Here is an 18,737-nt window from a genome sequence, read left to right as displayed (position 1 = left end):
TCGAGGCCGCCATACAAAGGTAAGCAGCAGGTCGGACGAGGGTTGTAATTTTGTTGTGTTTGTTTCTTTTGCTTCTTCTTGGGCCATAGAGTATTCGGCGATGGAGAGTTTTGAAGAAAACGTACATTTTTGTACATTTCACAGGTATGGCTCGGCATCGTATAAGGCGCCAGTGGCGACAGTTCTCGATCCAAACGGCAAGCTTTGCGTGACGCTCACCTATGGAAAGCTTCTGAGTCGTTCTCATAAAATAGCCTACACGCTGTTGAACAAGGCTCTAAGTCGCGGCGGGGATTGTTGTTTGAAACCTGGCGATCGAATCGCCCTGGTTTACCCAAACAACGACCCCATTAGCTTCATGTGCGCATTTTACGGTTGTCTTCAAGCCGGCATTGTGCCTGTGCCGATCGAAGTCCCTTTGACGCGTCGAGACGCAGGCTCCCAGCAGATTGGTTTTCTTTTGGGCAGCTGTGGAATTCAGGTGAATCAACGAGCAAAGTAACAATCTTGCTCTGCTATTTCTACCGAATTTCCTCTCCAAGTATATCGAAAATGGTTTCTAGGTGGCATTAACCAGCGAAGCTTGTCTGAAAGGTCTGCCAAAAACGGCGGCTGGCGAGGTAGTGGCATTCAAAGGCTGGCCAAAGCTTCACTGGTTCGTTACGGAACATCTGGGCAAAACGCCGAAAGATTGGCTGCCACCGCCGCGATTAACCGACGACACTCCGGCGTACATTGAGTACACGACGGACAAGGACGGGTCGGTGATGGGAGTGACGGTGACGAGATCGGCGATGCTGGCACATTGTCGAGCTCTGACGCAAGCCTGCGGCTACACGGAGGGAGAGAACGCCGTCTGCGTTTTAGACTTCAAACGAGAGGTTGGCCTGTGGCACAGCACCCTCACCAGCGTTCTAAACGGGATGCACGTGATCTTTATTCCGTACGCTCTGATGAAAGTAAATCCCGCGAGCTGGATGCAGATGATCACCAAGCATCGTGCCAGCGTGGCTGTGGTGAAATCGCGAGACCTCCACTGGGGTCTTCTTGCCACGAAAGATCACAAGGACATTTCCTTGTCGTCACTGAGATTGTTGTTGGTCGCGGACGGTGCCAATCCCTGGTCACTTTCTTCCTGCGACCAATTCCTTTCGGTATTCCAATCTAAAGGTCTGCGGCCTGATGCCGTGTGTCCGTGCGCGTCCTCCAGCGAAGCTCTCACCGTATCGGTGAGAAGACCAGGCCGTGCTGGAGTAAACGCCACTGGACGAGGCGTGCTCTCTATGTCTGGCCTGAGTTACGGCGTTGTCAGAGTCGATCAAGAGAATTCTCTCACTTCCTTGACTCTTCAAGATTGCGGCCAAGTGATGCCCGGAAGTATGTTTCTATGCCAACATTGCCAAACCGTTCTACTTTAAACGATTCGTAGAGAACGAAATTGGAAACGTTGCTTTTCTTCAGGTATCGTTGTTGTGATCAAGATGGAAGGACAACCGTTCATCTGCAAAACCGACGAAGTAGGCGAGATCTGCGTGCATAGTTCGGCAACTGGGAACCAATATTGGGGACTACAGGGACTGACGAATAATACGTTTAAAGTCTCCCCGCTTCAAGCCGATGGAAGTCCGCTGGGTGACGTAGAATACACCCGTTCTGGTCTATTGGGTTTTCTGGGTCCTGGTGGTCTTGTGTTCGTTTGCGGTTCGCGCGACGGTCTTATGACGGTCACGGGAAGGAAACATAACGCCGACGATATCATTGCTACTGTGTTAGCCGTTGAACCCATGAAGTTCATTTATCGTGGAAGAATAGCCGTTTTCAGCGTACGCGTCCTCAGGGACGAGCGAATATGCGTCGTTGCAGAACAGAGACCCGACTGCAGCGAAGAGGAAGTACGTTTTTAACGATACTCTCGAATCGTTATTCGCACGACGCGAATTCTACATGTACGATACACATCTGTACGACGTTTATTTCCTCAGAGTTTCCAATGGATGTCCCGGGTACTTCAAGCGGTAGATTCCATTCACGCTGTTGGAATATATTGTCTGGCGTTGGTTCCGCCAAATTACCTTCCGAAAACACCGCTGGGCGGTATTCATTTGTCGGAAACGAAACGACGTTTCCTAGAGGGTACTCTGCACCCGGCTAATGTTCTTCTTTGTCCGCACACTTGTGTTACCAATCTACCCAAACCACGCGAAGTCCATTCAGGTAAGAGATTGCACATTCACCTGTGAGTACTATCCCCGAACCAGGTGTCAATTAAAATTACGGACCTTCGATGAATTACATGAATGTCAGCAAGTACAAAGACGTATATACGTTCTTTTTTGTTGTAACATTACTTCGTTTTTTCTTTGCCTATTATAATTTAAGCGAAGACCCAAGAAATTGGTACAAGGTTCGATAGGCTGAACATTTAACGGCGCACAACGATGCTGTGTTGATAGAAGGTTTACCAATTTGTCGGATCGTTTCGCTTAAATGTACACGAGAATGATTAATTGGGAGAATGAATGAGCAGTTCTTTTATAATTAATTCGCGGTCACAATATCGCTCTGTTCAAAAATTCTCATTAACGTGAAGGAACGTAACACTTACGCTTTCTTACAAAGTTATCAGTAGGCTTCAATAACTTAGCACAAATGTACAAAGTATATAACTGTCTCTTGCTACATATCATGTATTGTTAACCCACCCAACACTAAAAATATTTAATGCTTAGCATGTTATTCTATTATTTTTGCCCTTCTTTCTTTTGGCTGAGTTCCGAACACCCTAGTAGTAGTCCAAGCCTATAGACGAATTGTTTCTAGCGATGTGAGATTCCTCTTGATATTCTCTGTATATACAAGTACTCTGAACTTTCGCGCGTGCAGGAAAAGAAAATGCTGCCTTTTTACCTTCGATTCGGTTGCATCCATGTTTTTTTTTTTTCTTTTTTACACGATGCTTTCCTGTAATTTCACATCGCTACCTCACCAGACGTTCACGTTTTCGAGAAACACCGAATTGATTTTTGTTTGATAAGTATGTACAGTCCATGGAATGCTCAGAGCACGTCGATATAAAGGACGCGCGTAAATCACCTTTCGACAATAACGAACCAGTTCACGTACCTAGCTTTGATTTTCCGGCCTCAGTCAGGGGAGAGTGTGTGAGCTACTCATTATTGGGTTGAGTGTTTGTGTTGGTTTACTAACGGAATGGTGCGGGGGCGTGTAGCGGGGGATTCTGTTGCAGACGTTGGTCCGGCCAGTGTCATGGTGGGCAACATTGTTCAGGGTAATAGACTAGCTTCGGCCCAAGGACGAGACATGGGTGTCCTAGACGAGGATAGTGATAATGCTAAAAAGGTTCGTCTTTGTTAGAAATTGTTTCTTCTTTTCAAAGATAATTGTTACTAAAATTTCTCCGTTTATTTAACTTTATATCCTCGTTTTGCCATTTACATTCTTATAATTTTTGATTTGCAGTATCAATTTATTTCGGAAATACTTCGATGGCGTGCTGTCAGTACCTCCGACCATGTTATTTTCACGTCGCTGAATGCAAAAGGAGCCGTAGCAACTTCCTTGTCATGCTCTCAGTTGCACAAGAAAGCCGAACGGATCGGCAATCTGTTGTTAGATCGTGGAAGAATCAATACCGGAGATCACGTGGCATTAATATTTCCTCCTGGTACTGACTTGATATGCGCGTTTTATGGTTGCCTGTATGTTGGCGCCGTGCCAGTTACGATTAGGCCACCTCACCCGCAAAACCTCCAAACCACTTTACCAACCGTTCGCATGATCGTGGACGTCAGTAAGTCTGTGCTCGTGCTCACGAATCAAAATATCCTGAAACTGTTGAAAACAAAGGTACATCGATACGTTATGATTCTAATGTACTCTACGTAACACGATCAGTATCTTGTGTTTAACCCTTTAACTGCTCAGCTTGAACGGGTCATGACGATTAACTTTTACGTTCTACCCCCCGTTGCTCGACAAATATCTTCCTGAGTTATCCTTGGATTTCTACTAAAGCGGTTAAAGTGTTAAAATCTATCTCACGAATGATTAATCTGGCTATTTTCCTTGCTATTGTACAGGAAGCGAATAATGTCGTCGACATTAAGAGTTGGCCGACGATTCTCGATATGGACGACATGCCAAAGAAGAAGCTACCTGTTATGTACCGAGCGCCCACAGCGGAGATGCTGGCTTATTTGGACTTCAGCGTCTCGACGACGGGGATGCTCGCAGGAATTAAAATGTCCCACGCAGCGGTGACGTCTCTTTGTCGTGCCATGAAACTTGCCTGCGAATTGTATCCATCTAGACACATCGCTCTATGCTTGGATCCCTACTCTGGATTAGGATTCGCTCTTTGGTGTCTAAGCAGTATATACAGCGGTCATCATTCCATACTTATACCACCGTCGGAGGTTCGTTTCCATATCGTAAACGTGGGAACGAAAAAGAAGCTTTTAATATTCTTGTTCGTAGGTGGAAGCCAATCCGGCATTGTGGCTGTCGGCAGTTAGTCAATCCAGAGTAAGAGATACATTCTGTTCTTACGGTGTGATGGAATTGTGCACGAAAGGTCTCGGTTCTTCTGTTCATGCTCTGAAAGCGAGAGGCGTTAGTTTGGCCTGTGTTAGAACGTGCGTCGTTGTCGCTGAAGAAAGACCGCGAATCGCACTTACTACGAGCTTCAGTAAACTCTTCTCCGCTTTGGGTCTGAGTCCCCGTGCGGTCTCGACCTCGTTCGGATGTAGAGTAAACACCGCTATTTGCTTACAGGTTCGATCGCTTCCAAATTTCCAAAGATTATTTAACATTTTCCTAAGGTTTTTGTTACTCGATGTTAAATAATACGATTGACACGCAGGGTGCATCGAGCCCAGAACCTTCTACGGTATACGTTGATCTCCGCGCATTGCGCAACGACCGAGTATCCCTGGTTGAAAGAGGTAGTCCGCACTCTTTGTGCCTGATGGAGTCAGGCAAATTATTACCAGGAGTGAAAGTAATCATTGCCAATCCAGAAACGAAAGGACAATGCGGAGATTCTCATTTAGGCGAAATTTGGGTGCAGTCTGCTCACAATGCCAGTGGCTATTTCACGATATATGGCGACGAGAGCGATTACGCGGATCATTTTAACGCTCGCCTCGTAACAGGAAACACGAATGAAGTTTACGCCAGAACTGGTTATCTCGGTTTCCTAAGACGTACCGAAAGCGTTCAACAGTCGGTTATCAGTGACATTCCCGGTGACACATCTACCGAGGCGGATCTGGTTCCTGGTGATTCTGAGTTACACGATGCTGTGTTCGTGGTTGGCGCCCTCGACGAAGCCATTTTACTTAGAGGAATGCGATATCACCCGATCGATATCGAAAACAGCGTAATGAGGTGTCACAAGAAGATAGCAGAATGGTAAGCAGAATAACAATGTGAAAATGGACATCACATTTTCAAACATAGTTCTCTTTTCGGTTGTGATAAAAATTATTTGTACGATTCACAGTGCCGTATTCACATGGACCAACCTCCTAGTAGTAGTGGTGGAACTCGACGGAAGTGAAAGCGAAGCTTTAGATCTCGTGGCGTTAGTTACCAGCGCTGTACTAGAAGAACACCATCTGGTAGTCGGTGTGGTAGTCGTAGTAGATCCTGGAGTAGTTCCAATAAATTCGCGTGGCGAGAAGCAACGAATGCACTTGCGCGATGGTTTCCTAGCGGACCAGCTCGATCCGATTTACGTAGCGTATAACATGTGAGCGATATCAGAGAACGCAGAAAATGCATTACATAACGAACAACAAGAGACTGGTATCGTACTTTCCAGTCATGTCCTTACTACCATGCCGACGCATAGGTATTCTCGACTCGAAGTCGCGAACTGCATTTCAAATTTTTGTCCTTTGTTAAAGGAGGTGATCTCTCTACGGAGAAGTTGGAATATATTGCGAGGACTCGACGTATTTTTAAAGCGAACATCGTCCCTAAACAATTTATATCCTTCGTTTGAAAGAATAACGTGTGTATTCAAATTTTTTATCTCGTCGATGTATTAAAAGGAGTAAGAAAGTTCGTCACACTTTGAAATTTCCAACCGCTTGGTTATCGATACTTATTACTTATGAGAGGAAGCATTACTTTCTGCGTTGTGAGTAGCAAGTGTGAACGCTCGTTAGGAGAGAAGGAGAAACAGGAAGAATATAAAAGAACCGCTGTAGACAGGAAATGTCGACAAACGATTACTTTATAAAAAGTAGTCGACCGAGAATTCTACTTAAAACGATGAAGAATGTCGAAGGATATGCTGAAAGCATTATGAATGCTTACAGAGTTAAGGAGATTTACGTAACCATTCGTACAGCATCAACGATTCTCAACTCGCAGCGAAGAAGCAAAAATGCAAAATTAATCTTGAACATCTTCGAACTTGAGACTGCCACGGACAAGTATATACAGCTCAGACATGACTCAGCTGTTTTTGCTAAAATTATGCTTTTATACATTGTATTACCTGAATATTAAAGTGACGAATAGTACCAGTCATTATTTATCAACGACATCAGAACGGTAGTGAGCTTTTTTATAAGAGGAAAATGGAAGAAGTTATTTTAACGAAGATGTAACTTTAACGAGTGAGTTTCATTGAGAAATCGCACTTTATTAAAAAAAAATGGACGATTGTTCCGCGAACTAGGTACAGGTATATACAATTATCTGATGTCTATTAGAAAAAGTAAAAGAATTTGATACACTTTATCGTAGACTCGTGTAGCTTGACAATTTTTTACTACATAAAGTAACGGTTAGCTAACGTAATCACACTATTGTAACGTAAAAAGTTTTAACTGTCTACATTTTTTCTAATATATCGTTGCTGGAAAGGCATATATACATAGTTCGCTATCGCTCTGACTATCTAATTTTCGTTCGGGGAAGTTTCTACGTTGTTGGTGTCTTACAACGATTTTTAGGTGAATCGATTTGGAGACATGACCGAGTGGTCGTGACTTCAATTCGATAAAGGTTTCGTTACATTTAGCTGCGTTGCGCACAACATCGCTCTTTTTATACGTTAAAGTATTTATATTATATTTCACAGCACGCAGTAAACCCTGAATACGGTGTTACATACGTTCTGAAAGCGTACTTTTTTTATACTCACGTCCATTGAAAGTTTACTCTCTTCCGATTTCGACGAAAACAATGAACACAAAGTAGTAGTATATGTATTCTTAAGTTTGTAAAGTTTGAATGAAAATGATTTATTGCGTGCTGAGAGGGTACACTTTGAAAATCAGCCGAATCACTTAGACAATTTTTCCATAAAAAAGAAAGACTAAGACGACGTTAACGCAAATTTGCATCTCAGGGTTTTACATCATTTATGACAAATGATATGATATAAAAAAAAAGAAGAAGCTATTTAGAACAACTCTTTTTGGATGACATTTAAAAAGGAAGACAAGGAATATAATAGCACAAAGAATTCAAGCAAGAAAGTAGTCGAAATAAGTAGCGCCGATGCGTCTGACCCTGCAGTTTTTATCTCTCTAGCCGATATGGAAAAGTTACCCTCGAACTATAAATATCGGTCAACGTATACGCCAAAAATTTAAATATACGCCAACTTTCCTCTCCTTTTCTTCTTACCTTTTTATGCACAAATGCGTTCTTTTCGTGAAATTGGTCTTTTTGATCAAAGCTCAATCTACGTATATCAACAACGCTACGACAATAATCGACTTTCGGGTTAAAATCACTTATTTTCTTTCTTATTCTTACATTCGATTAAATATACGTTTAGTTTTATTTGTTAACCGACCAGAGTTTCAATCGAGCGTCGTAACTGAAAGTTCGATTACTTGGAAAATTGTATCGATTTCCATAACAGGTTCAAATGACAACGAGCGAGATATTGGCAACGTATAGATCATTGTTGGCCTATCGATAATTATTTGCAAGCGCAGAGATCTACTCATGCATGTATGTACGTATACTGTCTACGCCATTTTGCTCAAACATTGCGGAGAAGTAGAGAGAAAAGCAAAGAAGTAGATGGGAAGAATTACGGATTAAAACCCGAAGGTCGATCGCGTCCTTTCTCCTCTTATTGGAGTTTTATTATTTTTGAGATGTTTTCTATCGATGTGTACATTTGTTGATAGTTTTATAATTTTATATTCTTATTTTAATATAATGGCATACGACTATGAGGCGTGCGCCGACCCTCGAGGTACCGTGCATCGGCTCTTGCCAGAAACGTGTTGCAATTTAAACGAAGCGGACTTGTCAATTTCATCTTTTTCCTTTGCGTCGTTAGAAGGCTCGTATTAAACTTCGTACGAAAATAGACGCGCGTATTATATTTTCTCTTGTATCGCGCACTGTAAGAACGTAAGTAGTGCGATGCAACCTGTTCCACAACTTGGTTATGTTTACAACAGAGATGTAACCTACGCTAACAATATTGGCGGTTTCTACAGAAAAATGAAATTTCACGCGAAAGAAAAGAATATCAAGGCCTATTTTTGAACGGAACAATATTTTGCGCAATGTTTCTCCCGGCAACAATAACACTCGTATATATTGATCTAATTCAGAATATTGAATCGTTGAAGTGTAAGAACGTAAACTATTCACGTTATACGTGAAATGAATACGAGTAGACTAAGTAATCGCACAAGGCGTGTCTATAATAAATACGAAGTAGTAGAGTTAAATACGAGCCTCGTAATTGAAGAAGCCCAGTCTATCGGGAACCGACTCCGATCATCGACGATAACCTCGTTGACGCGATATGCATAATTCGCAAGTTATAATAATAATAATTAGTTATCCCATATTCCGGGCGCCAATTTACAGGCGCCAAAATGTAAATACGTATAGAAACAGACGAGTTAGGCTCCTTTTCTTCGACGCGTCTTACATTTCTCACGGTTGCTGTAATCGTATTGGACACAATGTTTGTGTTCGTTTGCGATACAACGTACGCGAGAATATCGAATTACGAGCTCTTGTTCGTTTCATCTGTTTTGTGTTGGTAGCAACGAAACAGTGACTATCATCGGATACGTACAACAGTAGGAAAATGTAAAACGTTTCAAGCGTAAAGGGTGTTAAATACGATTCTATAGACCCTCTCTTTATTACTTTTTCTTTTTTTTTCTCTCTCTCTCTTTTAATGATTAAGGTATCGTGCCATGTCATCTTACGTCCTTTCGCGCTTTTACGCACGAAGAGACACCGATGATAATAATAAAGAATCGCGCGTCGCCGTTCTACAGGATCGTATATCAATTCACCGGTATTTTATTTAAATAGTAGCTATACGCCGAGATTCTCGGAACGTTAGGCTACGTAGAAGCGTGCGTTGTGTTTGCGAAGACGCGAGGATGCGCGCGACGAAACTGTTTCTTCGTGCGTAAAAGATCCGGAAACACAGCGGTGCACCCCGATCACGGTAGGAATGTGCAGCGTCAGGAAGTTTTTATCGAGTTTGACTAAAAACACACACACACAAAAAAAAAAAAAAAAGAAGAAAAAGAAGAACCCCGTCTTTTTATTTATTACATAGCAGTAAAGCTATACTTTCGCTTTTCGTTCCTGTTAACCTATCCGTTTAGAAAATGTGTTCGTCTAATTTTCAAGTACAAACCGAAATCGTATTCTCACTTTTGACTGGTTCGTTCGTTTACTGTGTAATGTCCATTCAACGATCTGTACAGATCTGTACATCTTCAGAGTGTTTCTACCGAGCTATAACTGAGTGAGAGGAAAAGAGCGATTGAGAGTTTTTTCACGAAAGTTTCATTATCGAGAAAGTATTTTCATTGACGAGTATGTACCGCGCTAGAGTCGCGCGCCGATTTGTTTGATATGCGTATACACACGAATCCACGGACCATGCAAATGGGGTCATCGAAGGATCGAACGAAAAGAGAAGGAACGTTACGCAATCCTACGAGTGGGGCTGAGAGTGCGTGCGTGCGAGCAACCCGATTGTATTATGTATAAATGTTGATAACTAGTTGATAGAAACGTGAAGATACTTGTCACGCCGTTAACGATCGCGTATTATCACGTTCGATTCGGAACAAAAAAAAAAAAAAAGAAAAGATAGGTCGATCGATTGTGAAATCTTAGGATCTCTCTGAGAAACGGTATCGCGTAATCCTGGACCCTGGTTTAATGGTCCTAGGCTGTGTAAATACTACCCTTGTACCCATTGCGTTTAGAGGTTACTAAGGTACAATATAGTTTGTACGTTGAAGTATATATATATTATATATATATATATATATAAATATTACTACACAGAGTAATAATATAAACGGTCGCTGTCCTTACCAAGCCGTAGCATTTTGCCTGTATCAGTCGGACGAGAATATTAATATTTCGTGTATCCACCCCTCGTACCAAGTACCAGCCCGTTTTCATTCCTTCTCGTCTCTTCGATCGAGACGCGGAAGGATTGATAAAAAAAAAAAAATACAGAAAAGAGAAGAAAAAATAAACGGGATAAACGCGAGAAATCGAAGCACAGGAATTATAGGAACATCATAGCAATTTCTCTATGGTCCGTAGCGGACTTTTTCCTTGTTTCAAGTGAGCAAAAAGGAAGGAAAAGAAGGAGGGAACAAAAGGAAGCAATGAAACAACACAATCGGTCGTGTATCGTACCACGTGTTGCATCGTAAATTACTCGAACCTTTAAAACCAAGCGCCTCTTTGTAACCCATTCGATATTCACGAGGAGCTTCGCGAGCTACCATCAATAAACGTAATGTACATTTTTTTGCAACGAGCCGCACTGTTTTACGCTGCCCCTATTACTCTCCTCGTTATATAGAATAAACATTAAAAAAGTGTCGCGTATTATTCTCTAGCGGAACTCCTATTCTGTTACGTTTGAAAGTTATATTTTTGTTGCGTTTTTTTCTCTATTTACATTTTATTTAAATTTAATCGTCCAGATAAAAAGTATTTACGTAAAAATTGAAATCTTACTACCTAAGTAAGTTTTTATCGATGACGAATATATTTACATTTTCGTTATCAATCGTACCAACGTGAAACTTTTTCGCACGCTTTTTACTTGGATGTCTTTTGCACTCTAACGTATACATAATCGCCTGTCGCCTTACATAATAGCGCATCTGTATAAATTTTTCGAGAACAACGTTATCGCGTTGTTTATACATTAATTTCACCCATTGGAAGAAAATCCTTGCAAATATCTTACCTCGTAAATTAAATCGAAACACCGTGTACCATTGTCTTAATGATAATCGACTTCTCGAGTTAAATGTTAACGAGCGAAAGGTAAGTGCATACCAACCTGTTCAGTTGCATATAGATAAACGCACATTTCAGTGAGCATGAAACTAACATAAAATCATAGATTAACAGTGCATCAAACAGCATTATGACTATGTGATTCAAATGCATTTACATAATTTGTACATAATTTTAACGTCAGTTACGTTTCATTTCGTGCACAATTTACGATATTTCCAAGTTGAACATCAATTATATTGCTTGACTATGATATTGAATGACTCGAAGTTTTAAATTGTTTCTTCCGAATGGCTTCGGTATTTACGATTGAACTATAACATTTACCACTACATATTCATTCGACCATCCATACAAGGACAAATAATACGCATCGTAAACTGAAATCTGACGAATGTAAATCAGAAATAAAATTACGAATAACGATCCCCTAATAATTATGTGGTGTTTCATCGATTAAGATATACATTTGGACTATGTAGTCTGAATCGTATGAATTACCACGTGTAACAAAGTCTGGAGGAATGGCAGTGTTTAAAACTACACAACTTGTAAGGTTTTCGCGCGATAAACAACGGAGCGCTGCGATTGGTTGGCGTACAAATTTGATTCCGTTTCGTTCTTTCCCTTTCTTTCTCTCTATCCCTCTTCTGGTTTCGCCGCGTTCACCGGTCGTCGCGTTGAAGAAAGACCGAGTAACGTTTCCCCAGGGAAGTCGTAAACGACTTCAGTCCAGAGAGCCTCGAACCGAGCAGTTCCGAACAGTCTGTCAGTGACGGTGGTTTCGTGAACACGATCATTGTACCAGTCGCTTGGTAAACGTGTGCGCGCCGGTTGAAAAAAGTTGTTACACGCAGCCTCTACTGGCTCTCCTAGCAACGCGGTGTCGCCTAAAGACAATGACTCCACGTTCCAGTGGTTAGAAGTATCGAGCAAATTACCGACAACCGTTCGAACCGTCTTTTTTTCTTGATCGAGGCCAGACGGCCACACTACCTCTAGGAACGGCTCGACGTGTATCGATCTCGAGCAAGGGTATGTAAACATTTCGATTTTTCTTTTCCCGATCGATCATTATATATGTTTCTCGGATATAGGGTTCCTTCAAATTCCGAAAATTCCATTGATATTTCGGTGGCAGTCGTCCGTTCACGTGCAACGTCGTCGCTAATTTTTAAATCTCATTAAAATATATTGTTTTATCTCATTTGATAATACGTATCGGTGACTGACTAATTCTGTGGCCATTTTAGTTTTTATCATTAACGATGCTTCGTCTGTTGATAAACCTCGTTGCATTTGTACGATGACATTAATTACTGTGAAACATTTCCTATTTAGTTTTATCAACTGTCGATTGGGATCTCGTATTATAGAGCGTATCGTGTAATTGCTTAAAATTACTAGTCGAAAATACGGTTAAGAACGAACATACATAACATGTGTATGCCGGTACACGATTAACAGTTTCCGAGGTTTCATTGATTGTCGCATCTCTGATTCCGTTGGTTATAAGACTGTTATACAGATGTTGTACGCGTTGTTTCTTTCCAAAAAGGAGAGAGCGTTCGTAGTCGGATTTTTGTGGCGTTCACTTTATGAAACATATTCTTTACGAAAGGCTATGTCGGAAAGCGTCGAGAGACGACACTCTTTTGCTTATTTTTCAAACTTTGAAGCGTGACATGCGCTGATGTCTACCCGACGCTGTAATATACGTAGACGTGCACATGTGCATAACTACAGCTATATCCAATCTCTATGCTACATTTTTTTTCATTTTCCACGCGAACATATGCACTTTCATATAAAAACATACGCACATAATTAAACGATACACCAAATTACATATTTACTACGGCAATATGTATACGAGAAAGTATAAGCAGAATGGTCGATTTAACGTATTGTTGACAGAGCCGGTAACTGTACTGAAATTTACATAATAATATGTACGTATTTTAAAGCTAACCGTTGAAACGGCAGGCGTTTCCCGTTCTGCGACGTTTACAATTCTGTATATCGAATGTGGCTATGTGTTGTTTGGTTCGTTATACTTTTATACATCTAGACTAAACATTTATGAATAAAATGACCTGCGCTGTGAAAAACTAACCTGTACAGCGACCTGTACATCGAACAAACATATGTACACGTTTAGATATATATATATAAGCATGGAATATATATATATATATATATATATATATGTGTGTGTGTGTATATATATATATATATATATATATATATTCCATGCTTACAAACCTAAATTTTATCCCGAATTCGTCGTTAACGTTTGTTAGAAATTTCTTGAACATTCATCCGCGCGTAGGTTACAAAATGCATTCTTACGATATTAAACAATTCCATCTACGTGTTTTATCTTACACGAGGATTTGAAATTTATCATTTAATCGACTTTGTATGGACAAAATACTGTGTGAAAGACTTTTATTTGCTGAATCGTCCAGTTATATATGATACACTACATCGACTGCGCGAAAACATCGAAATGTATACTGGTCTCGTAACGAATCGTATAATCAAGTATTTCTTGCTTTCTATTTTTACATTTTACTCTTAGAATTCAAGCTACTTACGGTATTTAAACAAATATACTGACTAACTTTTTTTTATCGAATTTACATAACAAAAAAATATTAAACAAAATAATACAAACATTATTGTGATCTAACGATCCAACTTAGAGACTGTGCGCCATTTTAATCTAGACACACATATGTTCGTTTTTTTCTAGCAATATGGTAATTCTAAAAATATATCGTCCAACTGCTAGAAGCAATTGTAAATATTTGAAATTTCCTTCTTTATCACAGTTACCAAGTAACCATCGATAAAATGTCAATGTTCCAATCTCTTGTCAATGTTCCCAGCCTGATATTTTGGCAATTTTCAAGCACAAAAGTTCCTCGACATTTAAAATTTACAACTCCAGATACAAAATACAAAATTCGCACACAAGGTAAATTCGAGTTTCATAGACTGATAGACTTCAAAAACATTTGAAATATTTGAAGCTTTAATCGCTAGACAAGTTTAGCTACGACAGGTGTGCGAGTCCATTAAAATACAGTTTTCCAGTTTTACGATTGTTGAGACCTTTCTATCCCGACGGTTGATGCACGTGGAAAGGCAGTGAATAATCGGTGGTCTAAATATATCTCTCCCACTGCCATAAAGTACCCTTTTCATTTCGCATGCTGCGCAATGGAAAATAATAAATGACACGCTTATTGGCGAATATTCGATACGCGCAACGAAACGATTGCGACAAATCATTCGGTATTCCCGGAACGCGCGTTAAGGTAGATTTAGATCGATGCTCCGCCAGTGAAATTGGCCATGTGGCCAATGGCCTTGGGAAAAAATTCGTTGGCGTAAATGTTACTCGCAGTTAAAAAAGTAACGTTAAAGGTTCGCACTTTCGCAATGGCAAGAAACATTGTTCGAATCGTTGCTCGATTGCATGACGCTTAATCACAGACGCTTTGTCTCTTGTTTATATAAAAATCAAGAAGTCACCGGTGGACGATTACTTCCGTCGCACGAGCACAAACAAAATAGTACACGTGGCCTAACGCCATCGTACAATTAAGTATGTTTTTGTGGGCAAATTGGCTGGTGGCAGCTTTACCGCCGCCGTCTTTTATTGCGTTCTCTACCTGCTCTCGACAATGAATCCCAGATTCCCTGTGCCAAAGGAAGGGTAAGCCAGATAATTAACGAAGAATGTCCTTACAAAAGTCTATGCGCAGGATGTGCTATTGAAATTTCCAAGCAGTAGCGTAGGAATGTTAGATTGCTGCAAGCTTTTAAAAGCTTTCGTTAGACGTAAAACAGAACTATGTTTAACATCTATTAACGACAATAAGGGCAGCCCTCGTTTCTCTCGAAACGTTAAACCAACTATAATCGTGGTTGTTCGGCAAAGAATAATCACAACGTTCGATATGTCGTGTAAGTTATTCGGAACGCGGTGTACTGTTGCGCATATGTCTATTATGATTTTATTCGGTCGAGTCCTCGACTCTTTGACACACATCCGTCGTAATTTGTTTGAGTTACAGCGAAGCGCCGAATTCGTGGCCATAATACAAACGTGCACGCGAAACCTGAAACCGTCGAGCAATTTACGGCAGCCGGCGTTCGTAAATACAAATTTCTCTTTCGACCAAATCTCGTCGAACGAAACGAAGTGTTCGATCGACGTGCTTCGAACGACTTCGATTATCTTCGGATTGCCGGAAATTTCGTTAGTTTCTCCTAGTTACTACGGTTAATAGAACGTTCCGATCGCTTTTCGGTTAGCGACGTCCTACTCTCTTTACGCCAGCAAATTCATATTTTCGTGCGCATTCTCGAAATTGTTGAGAATTGTGGATCTTTGAAGCCGAAATAATGTTATAGAAACGCTAAATCTATACCGAGGATTAATATTAAAATAATGAAATATTTATTTCATGAACGATTCCTTATATATTCATCGATACACACTTGCACGCGTCTCAGCACTTTCTTTCGACTGAAGAGTTTACATTCTTTTGTTTTCGAGACGCTGCGGACACACATACTTCCACACACTGATATTCACATACAAGCATCTCTACCACGCATTTAACCTAGTCCAGCACAGAAAATTATACGTATCTCAACAGAAATCATCAATGGAAAAAATGACTATACGTTTCGAGCGTCGACGACAATCTTTTCTCTGCAAATTAGATTTCCATCGTTTACAGAAACCGAAAAATTCAATCGGATCTCAGTGGAAGGACGGAGAAGCTTCTACGGTCAATGCGATTTCGCTAGCTCGGAACGCAGCGATAAATCACGCGAGTTCGAGAACCGATTTCGGCTGTGTAGTTGTACATACTTGTATGTACACATATACCGTAAGCTGTCCCGCAATGTTTGCCGTCGCTAAGTAGCCGGTGGAGTCGGTCGAAAGAGGCGCGACGATTCTCGACAATTTGTCGACCGAGGCACGAGCGGAGCGAACGTTCGCGTCAAGGGAATGATTATCGACAATAATTTGTTTGATTCGAGTTTTATAGGTTCGCGTAGTCGGCCGTAGTCACGAGTTACGAACTCGCTTTCAATGAGCTTAATCGAGCGGGTCAACACGCGACATCTCGTTCGAATGAATCATCGCAGCGAATCTTTGGAATTCGTTTTGGTCGAGAAGCATCGCGTCCGTTCGGTTGAATTGTAAATTAAACGACCTACCTCGTAGTGTGTATCTTTTTATATACGTGAGATGTGATTGGAAATGTAAACACGGTAATCAAACGACACGGTAACCGTAACGTAATGATAGAGCTGAACTTGAAACGTATGGTAAAAATCAACGCGTTATCGAGTTGTTTCAAACTCGTGAAACATTGATTGATTTCTTGCACGATCGATGTTTTACCACGTGTGAACTTGATTTATCCTGTTATTATAGGAGTTTCCGTGCGTTTAATGAGAGCGCTTATCTGTCCGATAGCGGGGCGGATTTATTGCACCGCCGATATTACGTACGCGTATCTATCATTATCATAATACACGGCCGATCGTACAAATTTCGTAATAATCGCAGGGGGGAAAAATTGTCGCGCTTGGCTTCTCGCGATAATCTCAGTCTCGGTGGACTGACCGATCGGCATTTGCTCTCGTTATTTCTATTTTTGTAATTATCATCTCGCCGGCGGATCTATTCGCCGAACTTACTACTCGAGAAAATGAACAGCGATACAAGCGCGTACATGGAAATTTTATCCTATTCAACCGATTTCAAATTCTTCTTTACGTTTTGATTTACATAGTCGCGTGTACCTACCCAGAGTATAATCAGGTGCCAATGCTTGTCACGTAAGATTTATTAATAAAACTCGACAGCGTGTATTCTTGCGCGCATAAATTTCCTTTGTAAATCGGAACGCGCGTGTTGTTTTTGAATCGATCGAACGAACTTCATCGAGTAACGTACCCTCGTTTTCCCATCGAAGATTATGAAATATTTGTACGGCACAATCACGTCGTTTCGAACGATTACGCTTTTTTCCGTTTCCGTTGATTCACAGCTTAATTATGGTATTTACATCGCCTCCTTGTCAGATCGTTATCATGCGTGGAACAACAAAAGACTACGAATGGAATAAGAGTTCATTCCTGGAATGTCTGCATTGTCAATCCACCAGATATTTTATTACCAATGCTGTTGCTTCTTTCTTCGGCTGTTTGTTTTGCATCGGATTTCGTAGAACATCGGGCAGATCGGAGGTGCGCACCAGGCAGCTGTTAACACTAGAACTACCACACCAGTCAAATTGACTGGTTCTACAATTCTATTTTAAAATTCCTACTTTGTGTTATATTTTTTCCGCAATGATGTAATGAATTTTACTTTGTTTTTTATGTATTCAAATTTAAAATAATTTTGTATCAAGGCTATTTATACCAATACCAGTCGAAATGACTGGTACGTGTCTAAGTATAAAAAAATTCTGCGATCTGTTTATCGAACTCCAATTAACCAGTTTCCTCGTTTTGTATAACTTCCCACGCGTTTTTAACATTTTTACCGCGCATCGTTCAATATGCTGGTATCAGTTGTCAGGAAGATTCCGGATCGATCGCTAAATTGCTAGATGCTGACACTAGCAATACCACACCAATCAAATTGACTGGTTCGACAATTTTATTTTTAAATTCCTACTTCATGTTATTTTTCCCCCCCAATGATGTAATGACTTTTGCAACGATAACTAAAAGAATAATATAATGAATTTTATTTAGTTCTTTATGTATTCAAACTGAAAATAATTTTGTATCAAGACTACTTATACCAATACCAGTCGAAATGACTGGTTTTACAATATTATTTTTAAATTCCTACTTCATGTTATATTTTTCCCCAATGATGTAATTGCAACGATAACTAAAAGAATAATATATTGAATTTTATTTAGTTCTTTATGTATTCAAACTGAAAATAATTTTGTATCAAGACTACTTATACCAATATCAGTCGAAATGACTGGTACTTGTCAAAGTGTAAAAAGGTTTGGCAATTTGTTTATCGAACCCTAATTATCCAGTTTCCTCGGTTTGTACAACTTCCCACACGTTTTTAACATTTTTACTGCGTATCATTTAATATACTGATATCAGTCGTCAGGAAGATTCCTGATCGCTCGTTATATCACTAGATCGCAACACTAGAAATACCACACCAGTAGATTTGACTGATTCGACAATGTTGTTTTAAAATTCCTACTTTGTTATATGTTTTCTCCAATGATGTAATGAATTTTATTTTGTTTTTTTTTATGTATTCAAATTTCAAATAATTTTACATCAAAGCTATTTATACCAATACCAGTCAAAATGACTGATACTTGTCGTAGTGTAAAAAGATT

The 18,737-nt window shown here is 40.3% G+C and overlaps 2 protein-coding genes across 7 annotated transcripts in view; both read left to right on the top strand.

Moving 5' to 3' along the window:
* Positions 1–10,628, top strand: part of LOC100744275 (disco-interacting protein 2) — a 43,560-nt gene extending 32,932 nt beyond the window's left edge. For 3 of the 6 annotated variants that reach the window (XM_033318822.1, XM_012381726.3, XM_012381714.3), the window contains 11 exons: positions 6–19; positions 145–481; positions 564–1,377; positions 1,462–1,892; positions 1,983–2,214; positions 3,230–3,360; positions 3,481–3,867; positions 4,101–4,436; positions 4,498–4,794; positions 4,883–5,433; positions 5,525–10,628. In XM_033318822.1, coding sequence (XP_033174713.1) covers positions 6–19; positions 145–481; positions 564–1,377; positions 1,462–1,892; positions 1,983–2,214; positions 3,230–3,360; positions 3,481–3,867; positions 4,101–4,436; positions 4,498–4,794; positions 4,883–5,433; positions 5,525–5,777 — 3,783 coding nt within the window. In that variant the 3' untranslated portion in view covers positions 5,778–10,628. The remainder of the gene's footprint in view (positions 1–5; positions 20–144; positions 482–563; positions 1,378–1,461; positions 1,893–1,982; positions 2,215–3,229; positions 3,361–3,480; positions 3,868–4,100; positions 4,437–4,497; positions 4,795–4,882; positions 5,434–5,524) is intronic. The other 3 variants (XM_012381746.3, XM_012381736.3, XM_012381718.3) reach the window with 2 other exon arrangements.
* Positions 10,629–12,030: 1,402 nt separating this feature from the next.
* LOC100749386 (band 3 anion transport protein) overlaps positions 12,031–18,737 on the top strand; it is a 45,336-nt gene continuing 38,629 nt past the window's right edge. The window contains exon 1 of the mRNA XM_012381819.3: positions 12,031–12,348. The gene's annotated coding sequence lies outside the window, so the exon portion shown is untranslated. The remainder of the gene's footprint in view (positions 12,349–18,737) is intronic.

This window comes from Bombus impatiens, unplaced genomic scaffold, assembly GCF_000188095.3.
Source record: "Bombus impatiens unplaced genomic scaffold, BIMP_2.2 scf_0019, whole genome shotgun sequence".
NCBI classification, from domain to species: Eukaryota; Metazoa; Arthropoda; class Insecta; order Hymenoptera; family Apidae; genus Bombus; species Bombus impatiens.
This window is presented reverse-complemented; position numbering and strand designations above follow the sequence as displayed.